Consider the following 22,132-nt stretch of genomic DNA (forward strand, 5'->3'; position numbering starts at 1 on the left):
TCACAACAGTTGCCAACGTTTGGGCCACTTCCATCCTGAACCTTTGCTGAAAACACAGAAGTGTGTGTGTGTTGTCTGGAAATTCAATCCCTTTGCCCCAGCAGCTGGCTGCAAAGGAAGGGTGATGGCTTTGGGACCACGTGGCAAGAAGGCACAGGAGAGTGAGTGCAATAGGCCAGCCCCTCCTGCATCTTCCTGCTCATTTTTGGGTCCAGGGCAGGTTAGCTGCCTCCCTGTCTCTGATGGGTTCAGGGCAGAAAGGCTGGGTTTCCTCTTTTCAATGCTTCCTTGGAAAGAGACCTCCACAGCCTGTCCCCATCCCACAGCGGGCAGGTAACCTAAAGGCTGAGGATGTCAGGTGATTGTGGGATGTCCTAGAGGGTTTGTTTGCCTTATCTGGGATCCAGAGTTCAGGAAGGCAAATTTAGAGGGTTTTTTGGTTCCTTGTCCCTGCTGTCAGCTTTAGGCAAATAGCAAAGATTTATGTAAACACTCTGATGGCATCTTGCTGCCACGCTTAGGTAAAAGGTTCCTTCCTGAGCCAACTGGCCACCTCAGCAAGGCACAAACCTGGAATCTGCTTTGGTGCTGGGGTTCTCAGAGGTGTGGCAGAGGTGGCACAGCCTGTGTGAGAGCAGAGCTGAGTTTTCCCTGTGTCACTGAATGCCAGGAGCACAGCCTGGCTTCTGATGGAGATCACTGTGAGTCTTTCCCCTCTCTGTTCCCTGTAAATGTCTGCCTTGAAACTGCATTCCACATGAGACTGTTCCATGCTCCAAGAGTAATGTTCGCAGAGAATTCTCAGTGACTTGACAGAAAGCATTGCAAGGGGAAAAAAAAAAAAAAAAAAAAAAAAAAAAAAGCCAGGAATGTGCTCAGAGTATAAGGAAGACACAGGGGCAGTCAGGCTGCCCTGAACACCTGCAAGTCAGGAGGTGTGGACTTTGTTTGAAGAAACAGGGACCCAGCCTCATTGCCAGGCAGCTCAGCTGGCACAGCTGAGCCTCCGTGGAGCTCTGAGCAGGGCTGGCTCTCAGTTTCTCTGAGCTGTGGGCACTGGGCAAAAGCAATTGCAGGTGCTGTGAGGCTGTGGGTGTTTTCTCACTGACACAGAGCACAGCCATCCCTCCTGTTCTTGGCAGCTGACCTGTAAAACAGGTAACCTGGGAAACCAGCACTTGCTTTGTGTTCAGAGGAGTTAATGAGTCAGGCATTTAAGAGTCACTGTCCACACAGCAATGTGCTATTGATACAAACAGAAGCGATCTGTGCTCCTGGGGCTGCCTTTGTGGGCAGCATTTACTGAGCAGATGCCCAGATAACAAGGGGTCTGTATTGAGCCAGTGCTTTAAGTGGGTGTTCCAGGGCTCTGCCACATCCATGGTGTATTCACGACAGGAAAATCTGCTGCAGCAGGGTGTGGGGTTTGGAGTGAATACCTGTAATGTGTTTTCACACGAGTGGAATTGTATAAAAAGCTTTAACTGCAACAGAAGCATCAGACGAGATCATCTCATAATTAATGTGCACAACCAGGCAAAGCTGCAAGTGCGGCCACCTGGTTTCCTAACACAGGCCTGCTGAAACCGGCACTATTCCCATCGGGGCTCATGCAGAGGTTCTCCTTTTTGTGAGGAAAAGAAAATGGAGTGGGGAGATAGAAGTGCAGTTTACCAATTTTAGGCAGACAGACAGGAAACGGGTCTGAGTTTCAGCAGAAGGCAGCCATCCCACTGAAATGGATGGCATTCTGCAGCACAGAAAGAGAGGCTTGATACCAGCATCACTGTGGAGAGGTCTGGGGGCTCCCGAGAGCACAGCCCCGACCTGCAGTTTAGTGTTGCTGTGGATAACAAGTCCCCTTTCACGTTCTGTTTTGTGTATCCAGGTGGATTGCCTACGAGGGATGCAATTTTTTGGGAAAGCAGATTCTGCTGGAGCCCGGGGAGATTTCAAACTGGAGTGAACACAGTGGCTGGAAAGTGATTGGCTCCCTTCGTCCTGTGAAGCAGGTACTGTTTGGCCGAGTGAGGAAAAGGGGTTTTATGGACAGGGGTTTGTGCGCGGGGATCAGTTCCACCACCAAGCACATTGGGGTGTGTGGTACTCCTTAAATCAGGCCAAGTGACAGCCAGAAGGACCCACTGGGAGATGGCTGAGGGAGAAAACGCCTCTCATGGCAGTTACGTGACTATCTGTGTTAGGTTCCTAAAGGGAAATAATTCCCAGTTTCTTGGTGCCAGGTTTTGTTCTTCTGAATTGCTCATGAGCATGGTCTGTGCATGCTCTATTTTTTTACATTTTTGCCACATAACAATATAATGAGGAAGCCAGTTCCACACTGGCTTGTTTCATAATTAACATAAATGGAAGCAAGAGAGAATTTTATTGCGCTGTAGCCTGGATTTCCAAAAGAGGCAAAGCTCATGCAGTTCCCTGTTGTAATAAGTTAGCCAAGACTCCATTTTCTTCATGCAGGAAAAGCCAGTTCTTTACTTTCACAACTCATTTTATACAGTTTTGACAAGACCTCGTGTGCAACTTTCACTGGTTAATAGCTCTCTTGCCAATTACTCTATTGGTTAGCAAAAGGTATTCTACTTGTCTATCAAATCTCTCTATTTTCGTCTTGTTGACATGTTTCCTTTATTAATTCTCATGGGACAAATCCCTTGTTAGTGCAGGTGCATTTGTTTTTCAATCCAAGAATAGGTTGCCATGCTAAAGAATTTTCATATAAAGATTGTTTTTCCATGGAGACTTGCAATGACTTAGAAGAAGTGGCAGGCTAACTTTGGCAATTTAGCAGAGCAGGCTTGATTTCATGAGGCCTTTCTTTTGTAATTCTTTTATCTGTCACGATATCTCCCCCTTTTTTTATTAATTTAAAAAGCTCCTATGTGCTGATGGTAAAACAATTGGCATCTTACTAAGACTGTGACCAGTTATCTATTAAATACAAGATACATAAAAAAACAATTACAATCAACAAACTTACGAAATCAAATCATGCCACTGACACAGTGACATGAGAAAAATAAAAATAATGTCCAGTGTTTCTAGGGGAAATAAATTGAGATAAATGAGCATTGTTTGAAAGTCCGAATAGTTGAGACTCAGGAGGAAGTCCATTAGCTGGAAAAGTTGCTCTTCGAATGTCTTTTTGGGAGGCTGGAACAGGGAATAGCTGAAGAGGGTTAGTAGGAGCACTGCACCATGATGATGACACGAGGCTTTTGTTGACAAGTTTCCTCTGTGAGTCTCCAGACACAGCCCTGCTCTGGCACTCCTACTTTTGCTCCTGTTCTGGTTACAAAGGCTGAGTGGTGTTTAAGTCATTTCTTTTCTCACTGGGCCTCATTTTCTCAGAGGCAATTGATGTCTGACCAAGTGAACAGATGCCTACTTTTGACCTGTTGATGATAAAAACACATGCCTATCTTCTCTTTAAGGTAATGAATCAATTAGGCTTTGCTGTTCTACACTCAATTGGCATTTAGATTTAATGATCTTTTTTCCAGATTTTATGTGAATATTGCATTATTCAAAATTATTTGTTGTCTTAATCTTTAATGTACATATTGCATTATTTGAACCTTCTGAAGGTGTTAAATTCTCCTTTTTGTTTTGTTTTTTTTTTTAATGAGAGGCATGTCTTTTGTTATGAGTATGAAGGGAACATCAGAACAGAACAATACATGTAGTGAAACCAGAAACTTACAGCAATCAGGAATAACTCAAATACAACAATCAGGAATACTTCAGATAACAGACATAATTAATAACACATGAGAAATTAGGTCATTAGCAATCTCTGAGATGCTATACCATGATCCCAGAGTCTGCAAACAGCTGATAAACTGCAAATCAGTGAAGAATTGGGTAATCATCTCTAGGAAATGATTCCCAAGCTCACTTCAAAAATAGGTCCAGCTGTCTTATCAATCAATTGTATTTTGTGTAATTTCATCTGTCAAATTTTGCTAAAGAAATCAGACTATGTTGAAATCTTTGGCAGGTACTAAGGCACTGCATTTACTGCTTTCTATCTCTCCAGCAGCCGTAAAACTGTAAAAAATTAGAATTCAGTCAGGAAACAAAATTAACTTTAAAACCCCAATATCAACACGTTTCCAAGGCGTTCAAACACAGTATGTAAAGCTTCATTAAACAGAGGCGCTGGGGCGGGGGCTGAGCTGCCCGCAGGGAGAAGGGAGAGGAGGGGAAAGGGAAAGAGAACTCCGGGCGCCGCCGCATCCCCGCCTGCCCCGACACCGCGGGGGAAAGCCACGCAACAACACCTCTAAAGGCCGCCTGTGGCAACAGGGGGAAAACAGCGAAAACAAACACAGAAAAGGTTAAAAAGCCGCCGGGGCTGTTTGAAAAGCCCGCGCGGAGCCCGGGCGGGAATGAAGGAACGGCGTGGCAGCCTTGAGCTCTGGGGAGGAGCGGTGCCGCGGGAAATGCGCTCCGGGTCGTGCCGTCTGCAGAGCTCGCGCGTTCCGTGTGGAGCGGCGAACGGACCGGGGCTCGGGGCTTTCTGGAGGATAGAAACATCGCCGCCCGGGGACACTGTGTCCCGCCGGAACCGCTTTGCAGCGGCGCCCGCCCAGGCTCCGTGCCGGGCTCCGTGTCGTGTCCCCCGGCGCTGCTCCAAGGCGCCTTTCCCAGCAGCGGGAATTGGCGGGCTGAGATCGCCCGCGTTTTACCCCGTTTTTAAACCCTCCCTCTGGACGTGACCCCGCGGCCCCGCCTGCGCACTTTCGTGCCTATACGCTCCGCGGCGCGTATTTTCATCCTGCGCGGCGCGGCGCGTAAATACATGCGCTGCTCTCCCCGCTCCTTGCCTCGGTGTGTTCGGCGCCGTCCCGCGGCCGCTGGAGCTGCAGCCGGAGCCTTTCGCTGCTTGGCGGATCCTCCGCGTCAATTTTCCTTTGGCTGGGGCTGCTCGTTCGTGGCTTTGTGCGCTCGGTCTCTCGGTCCCGCCTCGTTTTCCGCCGCGGGCTCGGCCGGCGCCGCCCGCCAGCGCCTCGACTCTTCGGATGCTTGTAATAAGTTAGCCGAGACTCCGTTTTCTTCATGCGGGAAAAGCCTTTATTTTCACAACTGGGTTCATACAGTGTGCTGCTTTCATTGGGTAAAATAGCTGTCTTGCCATTACTCTGGTGGTTAGTAAAAGGGATTCTACTTTTCCATCAAATCTCTCTATTCTTGTCTTGTGTACATGTTTTCTTTACTGATTCTCATGGGACAAAGCCCTTGCTAGTGCAGGTGCATTTGTTTTGCAATCCAAGAATAGGTTGTTATGCTAATGAATTTTCATATAAAGATTGTTTTTGCACGGGAACTTGCAAATTACTTAGCCTGTCACTTCTAACTTTGGCAATTTAGCAGAGCAGGCTTGATTTTATAAGCCTTTCTTTTAGAATTCTTTTACCTGTCATGACAGTTCCTATCAGGTTTTCCCTCTCTGCCTCACCCCAAGTAATTCCAATTTGAGTCTCCTTCAAAGGTTCAAGTCTCTAAACCAAAAAGAGTAGCTAAACACTTTCCTGCAACAGGTTTTGTTTATGGATGCTTGGTGGGAGAGAGGCCTTATTGTCTGGAGCTCAGGGCTTGTTTTAATATGGAAAAAAAAGGAGATTTAAAGCTCCCAGAAAAAAAGCTGTGCTGGAGTTGGGGTTCCAGCAGAGCTGCCCTTTATTTGCACTGAAACCAACGAATAACAGAGCAAAACCCTGCAAAATCCTCTATTTCTTGAGTCAACCAATAAACAGGGATACCAGGTCAGTGCTGTTTTCCATGTATGTTGAAAACCAGTGGTGTATCTCTCTGCCACAGATTCCATTTAGTGAGGGCTGAAGTTGCTGGACATGTAACTCAGCAAGAATTAAAAGCTTGTGGAGTTACAGCCCGTTTACTGCCCTTGGAACGAGTGAAAGGTGCTGAACTGGGCCTCTTTGCAGATCACAGGAATGACTGTTCTACAGCCATAATTACATTAGAAAAAAACCCCAAAAAAACCCACTAAGAAACACCAACCCAACCTCTCTCCCAGTGCTGTTTATAGCTGCCCATCCGCATGTGAAAAACCACTTTCTGTGCTTCACATGCACGTTTCGCTTCCAACCGAAAACAAAAACGCAACACAGAGTTTAGAACGCTGATGGGGAGGGGAGGATGGTGGAGGGGAGGGCTCCCCCCATGAACGTGCCTGCTGTGTGCTGTAACAGTGTCCCGTGTCCCCGCAGCCGGCAGTGTACCTGCGGGTGAGGAACCGGGCGCAGGGCAGGTACCTGAGCGTGGCCGGGAGCCTGGCGGACATCAGGGTGGCCTCGGTGTGCGCGGCCCCGCGCAGCGGCAGCTGCTCCCAGCTCTGGCACTACTGCCGCGGGCTTCTCAAGTCCAAGGTGAGTTTCCGAGTCATTCTCTATTAATGCTGCCCTTGATAACGTATTAAGATGTTACTAATATTTAAAAAAAGCTGTTGGTTTAACGTTAAAAAGAAGTGAAGTAGCAAAGACCACCGCCTTTGCTCAAGCAGCTGGACGGGTGTTGGATATTCTCGCTCGCTTCCCAGGGTTTTGCCAACTACAGCACGATTTCCTGCACAAAAACTGAAGCTCTGTGGCCTGGAGCTCACTGCTCTTCTTGTTCCTTAGGCCAACAACGCCTGTCTGGATGTCATCGGGGGCAGAGACCTGCCTGGGGCCAAAGTCGCCCTCTGGACAGAGCATGGGAAGGACAGGCAAAAGTGGAGACTCAACGAGGATGGAACCATCAGTTCATACCTCAGTGAGCAACTGGTGCTCGATATTAAAGGTATTTAAAAGCACTCTAAACCTCACAGGTTTTAAGCATGTTTTTTGATTAAAGTTAGCTTCCATGTTCCAGGGATTTTTTGGGGGTTGGTTTGGTTTTTTTTTTGGTTTTTTTTTGGGGACTTAAGGTCAGAAACTGAATCCTACCTTTCCTGTGCAGTTGCTTGGCAGTGGGACAAGAAACAGCAGGGCAGGGAGGAACCTTTCTCTTTTGATTCCAGAGGTTTACTTTGATCAGATCAACGGCTGTGCTTTGGAGAGTTAAGTAGTTGTGCAGAGGGCAAGAAGTGCAAGCTACAGGAGACAAAATGGTGAAGGAAAATCAAGCACAGAATAGCTCAAAAAGAGAAAAGGAGTTGAAAAAAGAAGCTTGGTTAGAATTATCATTGCTCAGTTGCAGACACCAGCCCCCTACCTCACGGAATTGCTGTTTTTCAGCTGATTTTCCTACTTAGCCACACTTCTCTAAGATTGTGTATCATTTTTATGAGTATTTCTTTCAGAAGCTTTTCATTCATGAGTTCCTTTTGTTTTTAAGGAGGAAATTACTACGACAAGAATCACATCATTATGAATCAGCCAATAGAAAACAAACCTTCCCAGAAATGGGATATTGAAATATTGTGAGTAAAATCCACCCCACAGATGGACTTTTTGTGGGCTACCAACATCTAGAGGGGAAAAAACAACCCAACTACTGAAGTCACACACCACTGGAACCATAAGTCCTCTCTATTTCCCTTCATGCCAAGCACCAGCTCCTAAAAGAATGGAATTTTGCACAAACCTGGAAGATGGGAGGTCGATCCAATGTCCTTCTGCAGGGAAGCTGATTCTGCAGAGGCTGCTCCTGTGAAAGTCACCATTTCTCTTCCTCTGAAGTACAAAAGGTAAATGCAAAAAAGCAGGCAGAGGTTCTGCAGCATGGGAAGTGCAAGAGGTAACAGGGGAAAGGCTCTTCAGAAATTGTGTCTTTACCTTCCTCTCACACCGCTGGAATCTCACTGAGGAGTGGATGCACTGATGGGCTTCAAGGAGTTTGAGTTGGGCTTTTATGTCCCAAGTGAAACTGTTCAAGGCTCCGCGCGATCCTGAATCGTGTCTCTCATCAACATGCAATTTATTCTGTTCATAAAGACACCTTTGAACTGGAATTGCAGCTCATCATGTGAAGTGAGGCAATACAGGGGCCTTTCACCCCCTCAATGACACTGCTAAGCCTTCGTCTTCTCTGCTCCTAACAGCACCCAATCTCCAGTTTTGCAGAAACCAGCTCACCTTGGCCTGTATTCCCAAAGGTGCCAGCAGTGCATTCCAGGGCTGGGCACTGTGGCACCGGGACAACTGCTGGGCCAGAGCTTGGCGTGCCAGGGCTCTGCTCAGCTCCCACACTATGCAAGCACAGCTATTGCTCCAGCGGAGCCAGGCACCTCACTGACTGCAGGAGGGGCTTGAAAACTTTCCCCTGGCTCACTGCTGACCAGCCACAGCCCCTTGGAGGGCTGTGAACACCTGACATGGAGGAGAAGTCCCTCAGCTCCCTGGCTTCAGCATCACTAAATTAATCTCCAGTGAAAATATTGTATTTTCCAGCATTTGTATATTCAGGGTATGTATTTCTAGGACTATTTAAAGAGTTTCAGGTTAGCTGAAGACAGATTATTTGAGATTCTGAAAGCTATGCCAGCCGTGCAATTAAACAGGATCATCCCCAAACAAAGACAGAACTCTGAGTTTGCCATAGAAATAAAATATATGGATGTCTATTTTTGTATGAAATGGAGGTCTAAATAGTACTATTTAAAAAAAAAAGAATCTACTTGCACTTAATATTTTACATTCTAAAATTATCATAAATCTGCTGTTTGAGTAACAGATCCTCAAATGTATGTATATATTTTTTCAACTAAAGCACTTAAGCTTTTTTCCATAGAAGTCAGTACATCAAGCGTTCTGCATGTGACTTTCCATATGAAATTTTAAAAGCCTGTGTAAAAAGTTGTAGTTTTTTTAAAATGAAGAATGACTAAATCATACTTGGTGTCCCAGTGTTACATAACAAAGTAAAGCAGGCATTTGTACTTAAGAGACCTTGAATGTAAAATGCTAAAGCATGGATATTTTAACTGTATAAAACTTTTTAGGAGAAACATTTTGCTGCTTGGCTTCTATTTAAACAAACTAAACAATAGTTTTCGGGAGATGTTGAGCACATTCCTGTAAAATACTTCTTTTCCAATGGCCAAAAAAGGGGGATAAGGATATAGAACATGTGGCTGTGCTGTTACATGAGACGGCATATTAAAAATCAATGAAGGATTAAAGTAACTTGCACCAGTCTCATCAAAACCCACTCAAGGGAATATTGAAGCTACAGGCTTTGGGGTTACTTTCACTTGAAATTGGTGCTGGGGGAGGTAAATATTATTGCTTGTTTATTCCAGGGATGGCAGCATCTGAGGGAAGAGGGGTTTTCGTGGGCAAAGTCTTCCCCCTGTGGGAACAGCACACGCAGCTTTTACCAGGAGGCTTTTGTTCTGTCAGGGCAATCAAACAGATTTCCCTGCTGATGAACTTTACAAATGAAAAAAACAAGTTAATGTTTTATATCCAAGGTTTTGGAGCCTGTTCCGTGTATAACTTTAGATGACTCCACATCCCAGCAGCTCTTTAGAGGGAAGGGGACACCCCAGCACTGGGGGTACTTAGGAGTGACCTCATCCAGCCACAGACCTGGAGCTGTGCCTCGCTTACCTGTTTTTCCCCGTGCCCAGTTTCCCAAAAGCGTGGAAGGACAGTTAACATTTAGCACCAGAAAGTAGCAAAGCACAGATTTGCAATGCTGTGTTAGCACCACAAACCAGAGGCTGGATGGATTTAAAAAAAAAACTAATTTAATAAACCTTGCTCTCAAGAGATGCTTAATGGCCAGGAGCAGCTAATTCTCAAAAGCATCAAAGAACTTCAATCAGACATTCGGTCCAGAGTGACAAGGCAAGGTTTTCTTTCTCTTCATCTGAGGTCAGGTTCAGCTCTTTAACATGGACAGTGCTGCTGCTCCAGATCTGCTTCAGTGCATCCAGGTACGACAGAGGGAACTTCAGCCCGTGAGTCTGCTGGGGGAAAAGAGACAGAAAAAAACCCTTCAGCAAAGTGCAGTGACCCTGTTACACAGCAGCAACAACAAATTCTGTGTGTGGGGCTGTGGGGAGGGAGCAGCAGGAATGTGCTCCTTTCCCACAGCACGCTCCTGGTCCTGAGAGCAGCCTCCAAAAGATAGTTTTATCCAGACCTATTTTACTCAGAAGTAACTCCTCCATGCTGTAGCACACTTTACAAGGTGGGAATGTTTACGGCACATGTGACTTCCTCCTGTGGTTTCCACACAGAAGAAACAAAATAAATTAAATTTACCCTCTTGCTTAACCCTGCCCATTATTTTAGCAAGGTCACAGAGGTTTATTTGTAGCTGGCACGTGCAGTCTTTGAGCACAGAAGCGCAGAGGAGGTTCATTCCCAGAACTCTTACTTAAGGGCAGGAAGGAAGGATGATCCTGGGATGTGCATGTGCTGCTCCAGAGGAGCAGTGAGATTTACTCCAAGAGGAAAGTAAGTGCCAGGCAAAAAGCCTTGGCCAGGGCAAGGCCAGGCTGTGCTCTGTTCTGCCCCTTCAGTGGAGCTGTGCAGACCAGAAGAGTGGTCTGATTTTAGAAGAGTGAGGTCTTTACTGCCAGCCCTGCACAGGGTGTTCCAGTGGGTGCAGGAGCTGACACAGGTTTAACATGACAGAAAGGAGGTGCAGTGATCCCCATGGAACACGTGCTACATCTCCAGGAGCCTCCAACAGGACCTGCTGAAGGACACTCAGTGAGAGAAGCTTTGTTAACTGGGCCACGGGGCGTGCACAAAGCATCCCATTAGCATCTCAAATGTTTAATTAAGCATGAGATCACATTACTTAGTTCTCCTATTCACTGCCTGTGTTGCAGCTTCAGCTCATCCAGGTACTCTGGGAACAGACTGAAAAACTCTGGGTGCTGAAGAACACAGCTAAACCCACAGAGGCAAGATAAATTTGGGGGTGTGTTTGCAGGAACAAACCTGTGCCAGGCTGTCCTCAGTGGCAGCGTCATCCTCTGTCCCCATCATGTGAGTTTCTCTCCTGTTCTTTAAGGAATGATAGACATAAACCATCTCCCTGCGAATTTCATCCTAAAAGACAGCAGGAAGGAAATGGTCACAGGTGATCCACACCCTCGCCTCCCACAGCAAGAAGGGACTCTCCCAAACACCTCTGAAAATTTATTTACAACCTTCTGCCTTAAAACTGCCCCGGCTGGAGTCACAGGACTGATGCTGTGTAGAAAAGAGGCCATTTAAGGCACCTCTCCTAAAAAGTCTCAATGAACAGGTCTGCATCAATAAATCTCCAGTCTGAGACTGATCTGTCTCTTAAAAATCACATGCCCATTATCAGTCCTTGGTCAAGGTTGTGCAAATCAGTTGCAAAAATACTGGGGGGAAAAAAAAAAAAGAGTTTCCAAACCCTACAGAGTCTCACACCAATATGGACACAAATAAAATGGAGGAGAAAAATCAGAAAGTTCTGGTATGTTTTTCTGGAGGGAAACATTCCATTTGTTCAAAAAAAAAAAGAAAAAAAAGATATTCCATCCTGTGTGTGTGTTCCCCCTCCCCATTTTTTTTTAAATTAAGATTAACAAAAAAGCACTTCTGTAATTTCATATTAATAAACCTTCACAGATAAGCAGCAGCGTAAAGACAGAACGATGCAAGATGCCAGTATCTATGTGGTGGAACATTTTCTAAGTGCCACTGTCACCCACTCAGGTACAGAGATAACTCAGTAGTAAAGACTAAATGCAACCAAAAGAATTCCCTGTCTTCAGGAACCCTGATTTCACAACTTCTTCATGTTCTTAAATACAAAGAGTTAAAAAGAAATCTATTATCCAGAGCTGTAGAGGCCATTTTAGCTGCTGTAATGACCTACCCATGTGATTCAGATGAAAGCCATGCAGAATCACAGGCTGGATATAATTCTGTACCTCCCTCCAGAAGGCTGGAATGTGCTCAGCAAACAGCCCTAGGATCTCCTACCAGCAATAACGGGATGCAGGATCCAACCAAGCAGAACTGCAGAACCCTTTTAGTACAACAGAGCAACAATTCACGCGCCTCCCACTCCCTTCCCCAGGCATACAAGGGGGGGCTTCTCATACTTACAGCATTCTCTTGATCTGGTTCCACAGTGATGATGGCATGGTCTCTAAACTGCAGTCTGATTTTGCTATCTAGTTTTGGCAATTTCCCACCTAAGAAGAATAAATTCTCCCTTAGAAAAAGAAGAAAAGCAGACATGATACAAATTGAGCCCCCCTGTGCACTCCACATTCTCTAGGAGCCAGATTTTTTTGTTAACCTGTGTTTCCACAGCCACAAGTTCTCAGACTTGTGCTGGAAGGAGAAATGAGAAAGATTTTTAAATTGTAGCATAACCTTCATTTCAGTCTAAGGGAAATGGGTCAATTCTCTCCCACCAGACTCTGGGAATTGGCCAGGAGAGGTGTGCAAACACACACAGAGCCAGGCACCACACAAAGCTGGGCCTGGACTGTGACCTTGGCCCGCCAAGAAAAGCTGGAAGTTTTCAGAGGCAGATTTAGTCACCACCATCATATCAGCCAGTTTGGGGAAGTCCAAACTCTACCTGGAGCCAAAGGATCAGAGTCACATCCCAAGCACGGCGGCAAGCGGTGCGTAATGAAATCCTTCTTCATGTCGGATGATCTCAGCTCCCTGCAGTTCTCCAGGCTGTCTGCAAGCCGCCTCAGAAGGCTGCTCAGCTTTTTGGTGCAGTCAGCTGCGTTCACCTGCTAAACATCCACAAAGAATTCAAGCTGAACAGACCAGGCCTAAAGCAGTGCAGCAAAGCATTGAAAATCTGGACGCTGCTCTTTTTTATCTTTGCTTAGTTCCAAATCAAGCTTTGTTTCTTCTTTGCATTCCCTGTTCACATATCAAAACTGAAGCTCACTCTCCTTGCTCTGGGGCTAAAGGACTCGCAAGTGCAGTTGAAGAGACCTTTGTCCCTCCTGCACACTGACGAGCTGAGCGGCAGCAGGACAGGACCACCATAAGGAAGTCCCACAGCCATTCACTGCTTCACTTAAAGATTCAGAAGTTTGGCCTGACAGAGCTTTTTCTGTCTGACACGTTGTGTTTTGAGTCCAGACAGATCACCTGGATGCACCATTATTCCCCGAGTCCCACCTACTAACCATGAGCAGCTGCCTTGGAATGCTGGTCCGCAGCGCCACGTCCTCTTTTGCTGTATCAAACACCAGGCCAGGAATTGCATCCAGTAAGAAATCTCCCCAAGAGCTGAAGGAAAGGAAGAGAAAAAATTACTGCAGTAGTTGCACTGAAATAAAACTTGTTTTATTTCACTGCAACTACTTGTTTTCCCTAACCAGTGTTAAGATGTAAAACAATTATTAGTTTCTTGGTTTTTTATCACATCTACTCAAATGTTTCACTGTCTGCTACCCAGTGGGAAGGAAAACTCTGGCTAATAAAAGGAATTGGACATCTACTTCTTAGTGCTCCTCGTGCCCCCAGTTTCCATCTGCCAGCAAATGGCTTCAGCTGCTCACTGCTTTTCCAAACTGCCCTGCTTATCCCACACATGCACACCTCTCTGCCTGCTGGGATCTGGTTCAGACAAACTCTGCTTCACCAGAGATGTCCCCTAAAAATACCTGAAGTGCCATCTCCACAGCTATCTTCAAATTCCCTTCAATTTTCCAAGGAAATGTTTCCACATCATACTTCCATCCGCAAGCCAAATCAAAACCCCAGCACTGCTGCTAATTTTACCTACACTTGCTGACAGCAGGGGCAGAGGAAGGCTCTTCCACTTCACTGCCAATAACAGGAATGGATGATGATTCCACTTTTTAACCTTGGAAGAAGAGCAGTCCTGAAGCTTTTTCCTGCTCCTCTGCTCACCCATGACAGACATCCCCAGGGAATGTGCTCCTGACAAGTCACGCACTGGGCTGCCCTTGGGCTCAGGCATCCAGGGAAAAACTGCACTGACTCCACACGAGGCTGTACATCTCCAGAAATCCCATTACAAGGAGCTGAATCCTTGGCTTCCCAGCACCGTTTGACCAATAAATCCACACAGATCCAGCTGGACAAGCCGTGCTGTGCACGGGAAGAGTGACCAGCAGCACTGACACCCTGGCCTTCCACAGCTGGTGGTTGGAGATTCATCTCAGTTATCCAAAATATGCCCAAACTTGTTCTGCCCTGTTTTGCAGCTCACAGAAATCCTTCCCAATTCCTAAGTCAGGCCAGGAACTCCAAGCCCAGCACCTGAGAGCTGAGGAGGTGGCAGCAGCAGCATTTTTCCCTGTGTGATAACAATGTTTCAATGGGGGAACAAGGACCTGACCTGTGTCAAAAGAAATCCGACCCTCTTGCGTGGGGTAGAAAAATGAAAAACACAGATTAGCAGAGAAAGTTTGCATGGAAAAATCTGTCAGAAGAGCTGTGGGTGACTATCAAATACAGGAGGAAACCTGATGAAAGGAATAACTCATGGCTCTTTATCTGGATTATGAAATGAACAGCAACTTCAGCCGCTGGGGAGGGTTGGTTTTTTTTTTAAAGACAACAATGAGTTTGCAGTCATAACATTATCTTCCACATTAAAGCCTCCAGCTGGTAAATAATAAATAAAGCAATTAAAAAGCAATCAAGCTTGCTGCATGAAAACCTGGCAAAGAGGCTGCTTCAAACAACAATGATCTCGCTCCCCTCCTTCCCCCAAACCCCAAAACTTCAATTACTGCTACCACTTAGATTCTGTGGTGTTCTGTGTAGATTCTGTCCTAGATTCTGTGTTCTGTCCCTGACAGCAGGGCACCCATGTAATCCTGGGGTATCTCCTCTATTCCATGTCACCACACCTCTGGGGGGAAGCTGCCATGCCCCATCCCTGCCAAACCCACAGGAAAACAAACCACACAAGGGCTGAAGAGAGGAAAGACCCAATTAGAGCTCCTTACAAGGTTATTTTTTTTAAAAAAAGAACAGGACATCACTTCCTTGAAACACCAGCTTCAGGTCTCCACTATTCACACACATCATCTGGCAGAGGAAAACCATTCAAAACAAGAAATAAAGAGGAATTACTTGTTTTGGTAGGTGCTGATGGTCACGTGTGTTGAATAGGAGATCCCATGAGGAGTGTCAGCCTGGTGAATCGTCCCTCTTGGGAAGTACAGTAAGTCACCTGGCTGCAGGAAAATGAAAGAGAATTGATACATTTAGGCCACTTGGTCAAACCTTACTGTAGCCCAGAGAAAATGCTCTCTGAGCAGACAGACTGACTATGTATTTTTTAAAAATCACAAAACTGAGCAATTCTCCAATGTACACTTTAATAACATAAAGCACTCTAAGCCAGAAGTCCAACACCTCAAACTTTCCAACCTACTGTCAATATCTGCTCTACATCTGTCTGCAAACACGAGCTTTTAACATGCTAGAACGTGCACAGTCCTGCTGAGAAAGAAGCAGCGGAGATGAATCTGCTGGCAATTCAGTGCCCTGGGAATTTGGTCAGATCACATCAAAATAAAAGGCCAGTGTTTCACAAGAGAAGCCACTGAGTCCAAAAATTTTAGTAAAAGCACTTAAAGAACACAAGTAGAACCTTCCTCCTCCCCTATCTTCTCATCAATGTAAATGAAATATCTCCACAGAAAACAATATAGATCAGGGAAGTCAAGACAAGAAGTGCAGAGCACATGAAATTGCCTCCACAAAGGAAAAATCAGTTTACTCATGGCTTGTCCTATAAACACCAGCACAGAGACAAAGGGTCATAAAGCAAAAGTGATGAAATCTGATTCCTTTATAATCTTACTGTCCTTAAACTTGGTCACATCAGCTACTTCTAAGAGCCTACCAGGCACTTTTCTTGCTCCCACAGCCCAGCCCACCTGAAGCAATCAATTGCAATACCTTTAATATGAATTCATGTGTGGGACTCCCAATCCTGTCCTCTGGCTCGACGTTATACTCCCGAGCCAAAGGCACTGTTGGTCTGTAGAGACGCCAGTGCTTCTCTCCCTCCAGCTGAAGGATGAACACCTGCAAAAGACCAGGAACCCAAAGGTTCTGGGGGACCTAAAAAACCTTCGGTTTTATCTCAAATTTAGAAATCTCCATTTCTCTCCAGCCACTTAAACTCAGCCATTACTATCAGTACACTTGCAGCAAAAATATATAAGGAAAACATTTGCAAATAACGACCCTAAGTTTTCAGTGGAAAAACAGAACACTTTCTAGAAAAAGTTTATTGTGGGGGAGAGGTGGAAGCACACACAGAGGAGCCCACAAAGGGTCTCTCACAGACAAGGTGGTGTCATCCTACCTCGACATCATCGTAGTGAGGGGGAAGGCCCTGAGACCCCTGGGGGGTGATGTACACATTGGACCCCACCAGAGACCCAAAGTAACACTCCAGCTTCTCCTGAATCTTCCACAGCTCCTCCTATTAAAAAGAAATAATAATCATAATTATGCTGTTACTACTGAAGAGCTCAGGCAAGCCTGGTTGCTACCAGCCCATCACTGGGGAAAAATGGTGACATCCCACAGGAACACACAGCCTGGGAAGCAGTTTCTCCTCAAGGCAAGCACAGCAGTAGCAAAGGAGATCTGCCATGGAAGTAATGGGTAAGCCAAAAACTCTGGTGCCTCAATAGAACATTGATGTTTGCTCTCTTCCCTGTACCAGGCTGCAAAACCAGGTAAAAACGAGGCTAAAGAGAGAATAAACCACACACCATCCCACCTGCATCAAAGAGAGAATAACACAAAGGTCAGACACCTTTTAAAAGTGACTCCAAGTGCTCAGGAATATTCAAGCACAAATTTACTCATCCACACCCCACATGAGACAGGGAAACATCAGGAGATGCCAACAGCTGAGATCAGTCAGTGACATTGTGCATTTGGGTCCCACCTCACAGACTGTGTTGACACCTTGGGACAAGAAAGGACAGCCTAAATCAAAGTACCTACAACGTATCCAAGTCCTTTACAACTGTACAGCGCCACTCTCTCCTTCCCATACATAAAGACTGAGGACACTCAGCTAAAACGGGGTGGGCACTCCCACTAATCCATAGTGGAGTGTCCTGGAAATACTTGACATGGTTTCACACCTCACCCTCGATTAAAGGGAGGTGGTACAAAAGGTTTGCACAAGGAATAAGTGGGGCAAGAAGAGATAATTTAAGCACAGATGCCTAATCGTCAATTATAAGCATTTAGAAAGAGTACTTAATATTACAGAAAAACATCATAGCATGAATCAGACTTTGTTCTTTGGGCAGAGCACTGGAACATGATGGCCAGTGCAGAGGTATAAACTGTGTTTTAATACAGCTCATGCCAAGATTTCAGCAGGTCATCAATGCCAACCTCCCCCGGAGGCACGTATGAAGGCATGTCTGGTGCCACTCAGCAAAAGCCACACCACATTACAAAACAAGCATTAATTGCATTAATTACAATGAAACAATCCCACCTTAAATCTCTGAGGTTGATGAAACTGTATTGTGGCCTTCTTCTGGTCAAAATCCTTCTTCAGCTGCATGTAATTCACTCTGCCTTCTTTATTTAAAACCTTCTTTTTCCCACCGACACACCTGCAGACATTGACATCTCGCCCGTAGTACAGGCCCTGGCTGCACAGCTCCTTCAGGTGTGACAGCTGGAACAGGGACTGGTAGTAAGCAGCCACCAGGACATCATCTCTCTGCACAAGCAGTGGCTTCTGCTCCCAGTAGTCCCTGAAGAACACCTCTTCTTCGATGGGAGAGATCAGGCTCCTGAAGAGGCTGGCTGGGCTCTCAAAGCTCAGCACTGATGGAGGGCCAGCTGTGTCCAGCTTGGGCCGTTTACACTGTGCCTGCGTCTCCTTTGCCACGTCAGCAATCTTCCCTCCTTTCTTGGGCATCTTCCTGGACAAAAGGAGAGAGACACAAAACAATCAGCCAGCAATACAACCTGGAGAGGTCACAAGCCCAGGGCAGCAGCTCTTGCCTTATCCAGGGGGATATCAAAGTGTACTGGGAACAGCTGTGGCTTCAGGGGCTCCCTAATTGCTCCAAGCAGATCTCCAAATCCTCTCTCAAACCTCAGCAAACTCCAGAGGGATCTGCAAGGAGCTACTGCTCACAGGAGCTCACACCCCACAGCTGAGTTCATACTAAAGAACGTGTGATGAGACCCAGAGGATCATTCCCAGTGCAGGAATCCACCCACACAAAAAACCTCTGGGCAGGTGGTCTTCCGGAGCAAGACCTGCAAATTATTTAAAATAATAAAAAAAAAATCAACTCAGCTTTAAGAGATTGAGTGGTGACATGCAGAGGGAGGTACAGAGAGGGGGCAGGATCAGAAATTTGGATTCTATTACACTTCCTTCGACACTAACAATTTACAAAAGAGGGAAAATTGTTAGGCCTTTCTGTTGACGCTATGTAATTACTAAATCTACAAGTTTAAGACTTGTAGATTTAGTCTTAAAATGTGCCAGTTTAAAAACCAAAATGCCAAGATTTGATTTCTGCCAAGCTGTCAAACTTTGTGGTTTATGCAGAATAAAAATAATTATTTCATACAAGTACAGACACTTAATTTTAAAGCTGAAAGTCATTTACTTTATTTTTCTACAGCATGTTGCGTACAATTATGCAGGAACAAAAAAAAAGTCAATGCACAAATGGTTTAGCTGCCAAGTTCTCAGGAAAGTTAAGGGACAAAGAGTAGGTCTAAACCATGTGCAGACAGATTTTCCTCGAGTCTGCTCCAGCATTTCCTCCCCCAGAGCAGCAGTAGAAAGCTGCCTGGGGAGCTGAGCTAAGCAGCCTGAGGATGAGCCAGCACCAAGGCCTGGGGCAGCACAGCCTGCTCTGGGCTGGCCAACCCAAACTGGCTCTGGGCGCGTCTGAGCGAGCCTGAGCAGCCAGAACACGCTGATGCTTTCACTTCCCAGTAAAAATGGCAGCTTTACTCCCCAAAGCAAATGCTGTCAATGCACTGAGATGCTTTTACTTGCACAGATCCCTTATCCTGAAACCTAAACTGTAGTTCTGGTATTTCCAAGCAGCACTAAGTTCTCCCAGGCAGCAGGACACCCTCCTGATCTCCCAGTTTCTGGAGCAGCCTGTCCCTCAGTAGTAACCTGTGGTCACCTCAGTCCTGCAGGAGGGGATTCACATCACCACCTTCCCAGCAGGATGGACACTCCCAGCAGCAGGAAGCCACTGTTCTCCATGAGGCAAGGGAATGCTTAAAAAACTCAAAGACTGAAAATTAGTGATCTCTGAAGAAGCTGCCAGCACTAGGATCTAAAACTGGCGTTCCCCAAATGTCAGGAACACAAATGCAACCAGCCCTGAATTGATGGTTTTGAATTCCAGACCTAAAGCCATCATTTCAACCTCTCAGCTCGCGCAGATTGATCTAATGAAGTTAAATTCACATCCGTACTCTTCACAGAACTCTGCTTCGTTTACACCAGCTGCTTCCCTGTAGTGTTTTGTTAGTTATTACAGCTGCAAACCCACCAAATGGTTTGGGTTGGGGGAGATCACCTGGCACAAACCCCCTGCCATGGGCAGGGACATCTCCCACTCGATCTATTTGGCCAAAGCCTTATTCCACCTGGCCTCGAACACTTCCAGGGACGGGGCGGCCACAACTCCTCCGGGCAAGCTGCCAGGGCCTCACCACCCTCACCAGGAAAAATCCTCCCTTCTATCTCATCTAAACCTACCCTCTTACAATGTAAAACCATTCCCCCTTTGTCCTGTTGCGTCAGGCCCTGGTAAAAAGCCTTTTCTCTGTCTCTCTTACAGCATTTAAGTAGTGAAAGGCTGCAAAAACACCCCTGGAGAGCCTTCTCCTCTTCTCCATGCTGAACCAGCGCAGCCCTCTCAGCAGAGGTGCCGCAGCTCCCTGATCACCTTGGCGGCACCCTCTGGATTCTTCCCAAAAGGTCCCTGTCCTTCCCGTGCCGGGGACCCCAGAGGCGGGCGCAGCTTTCCAGGTGGGGTCCCATGAGGGCGGAGCAGAGGGGCAGAAGGCAGAATCCCCTCCCTCCCTGGGGCCACGCTGCTCTGGGTGCAGCCCAGGACACCACGGCTCTGGTCCCACTTCCCACCTGCCCACAGCCCCAGGTCCTTCCCGGCAGGGCTGGAGCAAGAACCGAGCCCTCCCCCCGCCTCACTCGGGGGCAGCCCGTGTCGCCAGTGTCGCTGGCACAGTGACACAACGCGTGTCCCCGCACGGCCCGGCAGCTGCCGGACCCGCTCCACGGGAAGCAGCGGGAAGACGGGCGGACGCGGCGGCTCTGGGGACACGCGGTCCCGCCGCCGCCACCCCTCCCCTTCCTTCCCCCGCCCTTGCCGCAGCCCCGCACTCACCCTGCGGGCGGGAGGGAGGGAGGGAGGGAAGGGCGGCGGGACGGGGCGGGATGGGATGGGATGGATGGGAGCGGGATGGGGCTGCGCCGGCCCCCGCCCGCCGCAGGATGTGCCGGTGGGAGCGGGAGGCGGTGGCTGCCGCGCTGGGTGTCACGGGAGGAGACGCTTCCGGGCGGCCGGTCGGAAATGCGGCGCTATTCCAGCGCTGTTCCTGCTGGAGCGCAACAGTGTCTCCGCTGAAGTTATTCAGAGGATTAAATTTTGCTTCGTACGCGCAACAGTGTCTGGGCTTTAGCTGCGCCATCTTTTCCTGGACCAAAATCCTTTGAGGCTCCCTCAAAGAAATCGTTCAGAATCCTTACGGAGCACATGAGGACTTCCAGAAGTATTTTTAATTCCCTTTACTAAAGAGGCCTGCTAATGGTTTAGTTTACACTGGCTAATGACATCCGAAAAAGATGTCAGGTAGGCTTTGCTGGAGCTTTATTCTTGCGTGCTAATAGCTTGAAGGATTATAAAACCTGTAAGAATGAAGTTGTCCGGACTTAAAAGTTTGCATCACCTACCCTAACACCCACAGGATGTTTTCTTATTACAGATGGGTGTAGCAGCAGGTGATAAAAATAGTGAGGCCACATCCTGCACCTCAGCTGGTCACACGAATCATGACAGGCTGTTATTTCTGCTCCAAAAATCCGCAAAGAACCCTCAGCACAACTCTGCCTGAGTGCCACCGGGGTGAACACTCACACAAGTATGTATTTACATCATGCCTGTGGTGCTTGAACTCGCAGTAAATGTTGTGGGATATAAAACCCGCGCCATGGGACTGGCTGCAAAACCAGCAGGAATGGGAAACACTTGTGAATGCCTTTTTTAAAGACTTCTGTGCTGGTCTGCAGAGACAAATTGACTGAAAGTATTTATTACCGTACCTGTCAGGAAGTTAACACACACTTTAGAGGGTCGTGGGAGCCTAGCCAGCCCTCTAGCACCCTCTAGACAAGAAATAATTCGTTGAAATGCTGTTTAGCTTTTACTATTTATACAAGCAATAGATTTTTTTTTAAAGCATAATTTATCCTGATATCATCCCTGTCATTGCATTAAGAAGATAAAAATTACAAGCTGTGCTGTGAAAGCATGCAGTTAAATGTCATCATCATTTACAGGAGCACGTAGTGACAGGACAAGGGGGAATGGCTTCAAACTGAAAGAGGGGAGGATTAGACTGGATATTAGAAAAAAAAAAAAATTCTTTACTGTGACGTTGGCAAGGCCCTGGCACAGGTTTCCCAGAGAAGCTGTGGATATCCCATCCCTGGAAGCGTTCAGGGTCAGGTCTGAGCAACCTGGTTTAATGAAAGGCGTCCCTGCCCAGGGCAGGAGGGCGGAACTGGGTGATCTGCAGTACTCGGGGTGGGGAGAACCCTTGGCCAATGGTTTCATTCACAGCTGAAAGGAACAACAGCTTTCTCCACCAAAAGCAAGCTCTGCAGCTCTCTGGCACCTGTACAGGATGTCCCTGGAAGGCAAATGCAGGCAGGAATCTCTTTTCCTCCACACCTTCACGTGAGGACCAGTGTGCTGCAGCCTACACAGGGCTCGGGCATGCTGTGCTTCAGGGCTTCTGCCGCCACAAATCCTGCAAGGAATTTAGAAAAGGGAACTGATTCGGAGTCTTTTTCTCTGTTGGAGGCTGAGGCTTCACTGTTGGCTGCACAACAAATACTTCTTATAGGGCAGATTAAAAAAAAAATCATGCAAAAACAA

At 46.8% G+C, this 22,132-nt stretch overlaps 2 protein-coding genes across 5 annotated transcripts in view; one reads left to right on the plus strand and one right to left on the minus strand.

Annotated features, from left to right (window-relative positions):
• CRYBG3 (crystallin beta-gamma domain containing 3) overlaps positions 1–8,973 on the plus strand; it is an 81,630-nt gene extending 72,657 nt beyond the window's left edge. The window contains exons 19-22 of the mRNA XM_066207939.1: positions 1,889–2,012; positions 6,252–6,410; positions 6,663–6,822; positions 7,360–8,973. Of these exons, the coding sequence (XP_066064036.1) occupies positions 1,889–2,012; positions 6,252–6,410; positions 6,663–6,822; positions 7,360–7,448 (532 nt within the window). The 3' untranslated portion in view covers positions 7,449–8,973. The remainder of the gene's footprint in view (positions 1–1,888; positions 2,013–6,251; positions 6,411–6,662; positions 6,823–7,359) is intronic.
• A 720-nt stretch (positions 8,974–9,693) lies between these two features.
• Positions 9,694–20,491, minus strand: RIOX2 (ribosomal oxygenase 2). 4 transcript variants are annotated; one of them, XM_066207950.1, is made up of 10 exons: positions 20,360–20,491; positions 17,455–17,890; positions 16,294–16,413; positions 15,882–16,010; positions 15,048–15,151; positions 13,124–13,226; positions 12,553–12,718; positions 12,069–12,157; positions 10,923–11,033; positions 9,694–9,937 (listed from the first exon to the last, which is right to left on the minus strand). In XM_066207950.1, exons 2-10 carry the CDS (start codon positions 17,884–17,886, stop codon positions 9,776–9,778), a joined length of 1,416 nt encoding a protein of 471 aa, XP_066064047.1. In that variant the 5' UTR covers positions 17,887–17,890; positions 20,360–20,491; the 3' UTR covers positions 9,694–9,775. The 4 variants fall into 4 exon arrangements, with proteins under 4 accessions (XP_066064047.1, XP_066064044.1, XP_066064051.1 ...); XM_066207947.1 differs by lacking the exon at positions 20,360–20,491 and having other exon boundaries at positions 9,694–9,934; XM_066207954.1 differs by lacking the exons at positions 9,694–9,937; positions 20,360–20,491 and adding an exon at positions 10,446–10,671.
• Between the last annotated feature and the right edge of the window lie 1,641 nt (positions 20,492–22,132).

The sequence above is a fragment of the Chamaea fasciata genome, unplaced genomic scaffold (genome assembly GCF_029207755.1).
Source record: "Chamaea fasciata isolate MVZ Bird 193981 ecotype frontalis unplaced genomic scaffold, bChaFas1.0.hap1 SCAF_2, whole genome shotgun sequence".
In the NCBI taxonomy this organism is placed as follows: domain Eukaryota; kingdom Metazoa; phylum Chordata; class Aves; order Passeriformes; family Sylviidae; genus Chamaea; species Chamaea fasciata.

Coding starts and splice junctions, on each gene's coding strand:
- RIOX2 (XM_066207950.1), bottom strand. CDS start 17,886: ATGCCCAAGAAAGGAGGGAAGATTGCTGACGTGGCAAAGGAGACGCAG. Junction 13,227..15,047: donor ATCAGCACCTACCAAAACAA/GTAATTCCTCTT, acceptor CCTTTCCTTCAG/CTCTTGGGGAGATTTCTTAC. Junction 12,719..13,123: donor TTCCAAGGCAGCTGCTCATG/GTTAGTAGGTGG, acceptor GTGGATGTTTAG/CAGGTGAACGCAGCTGACTG.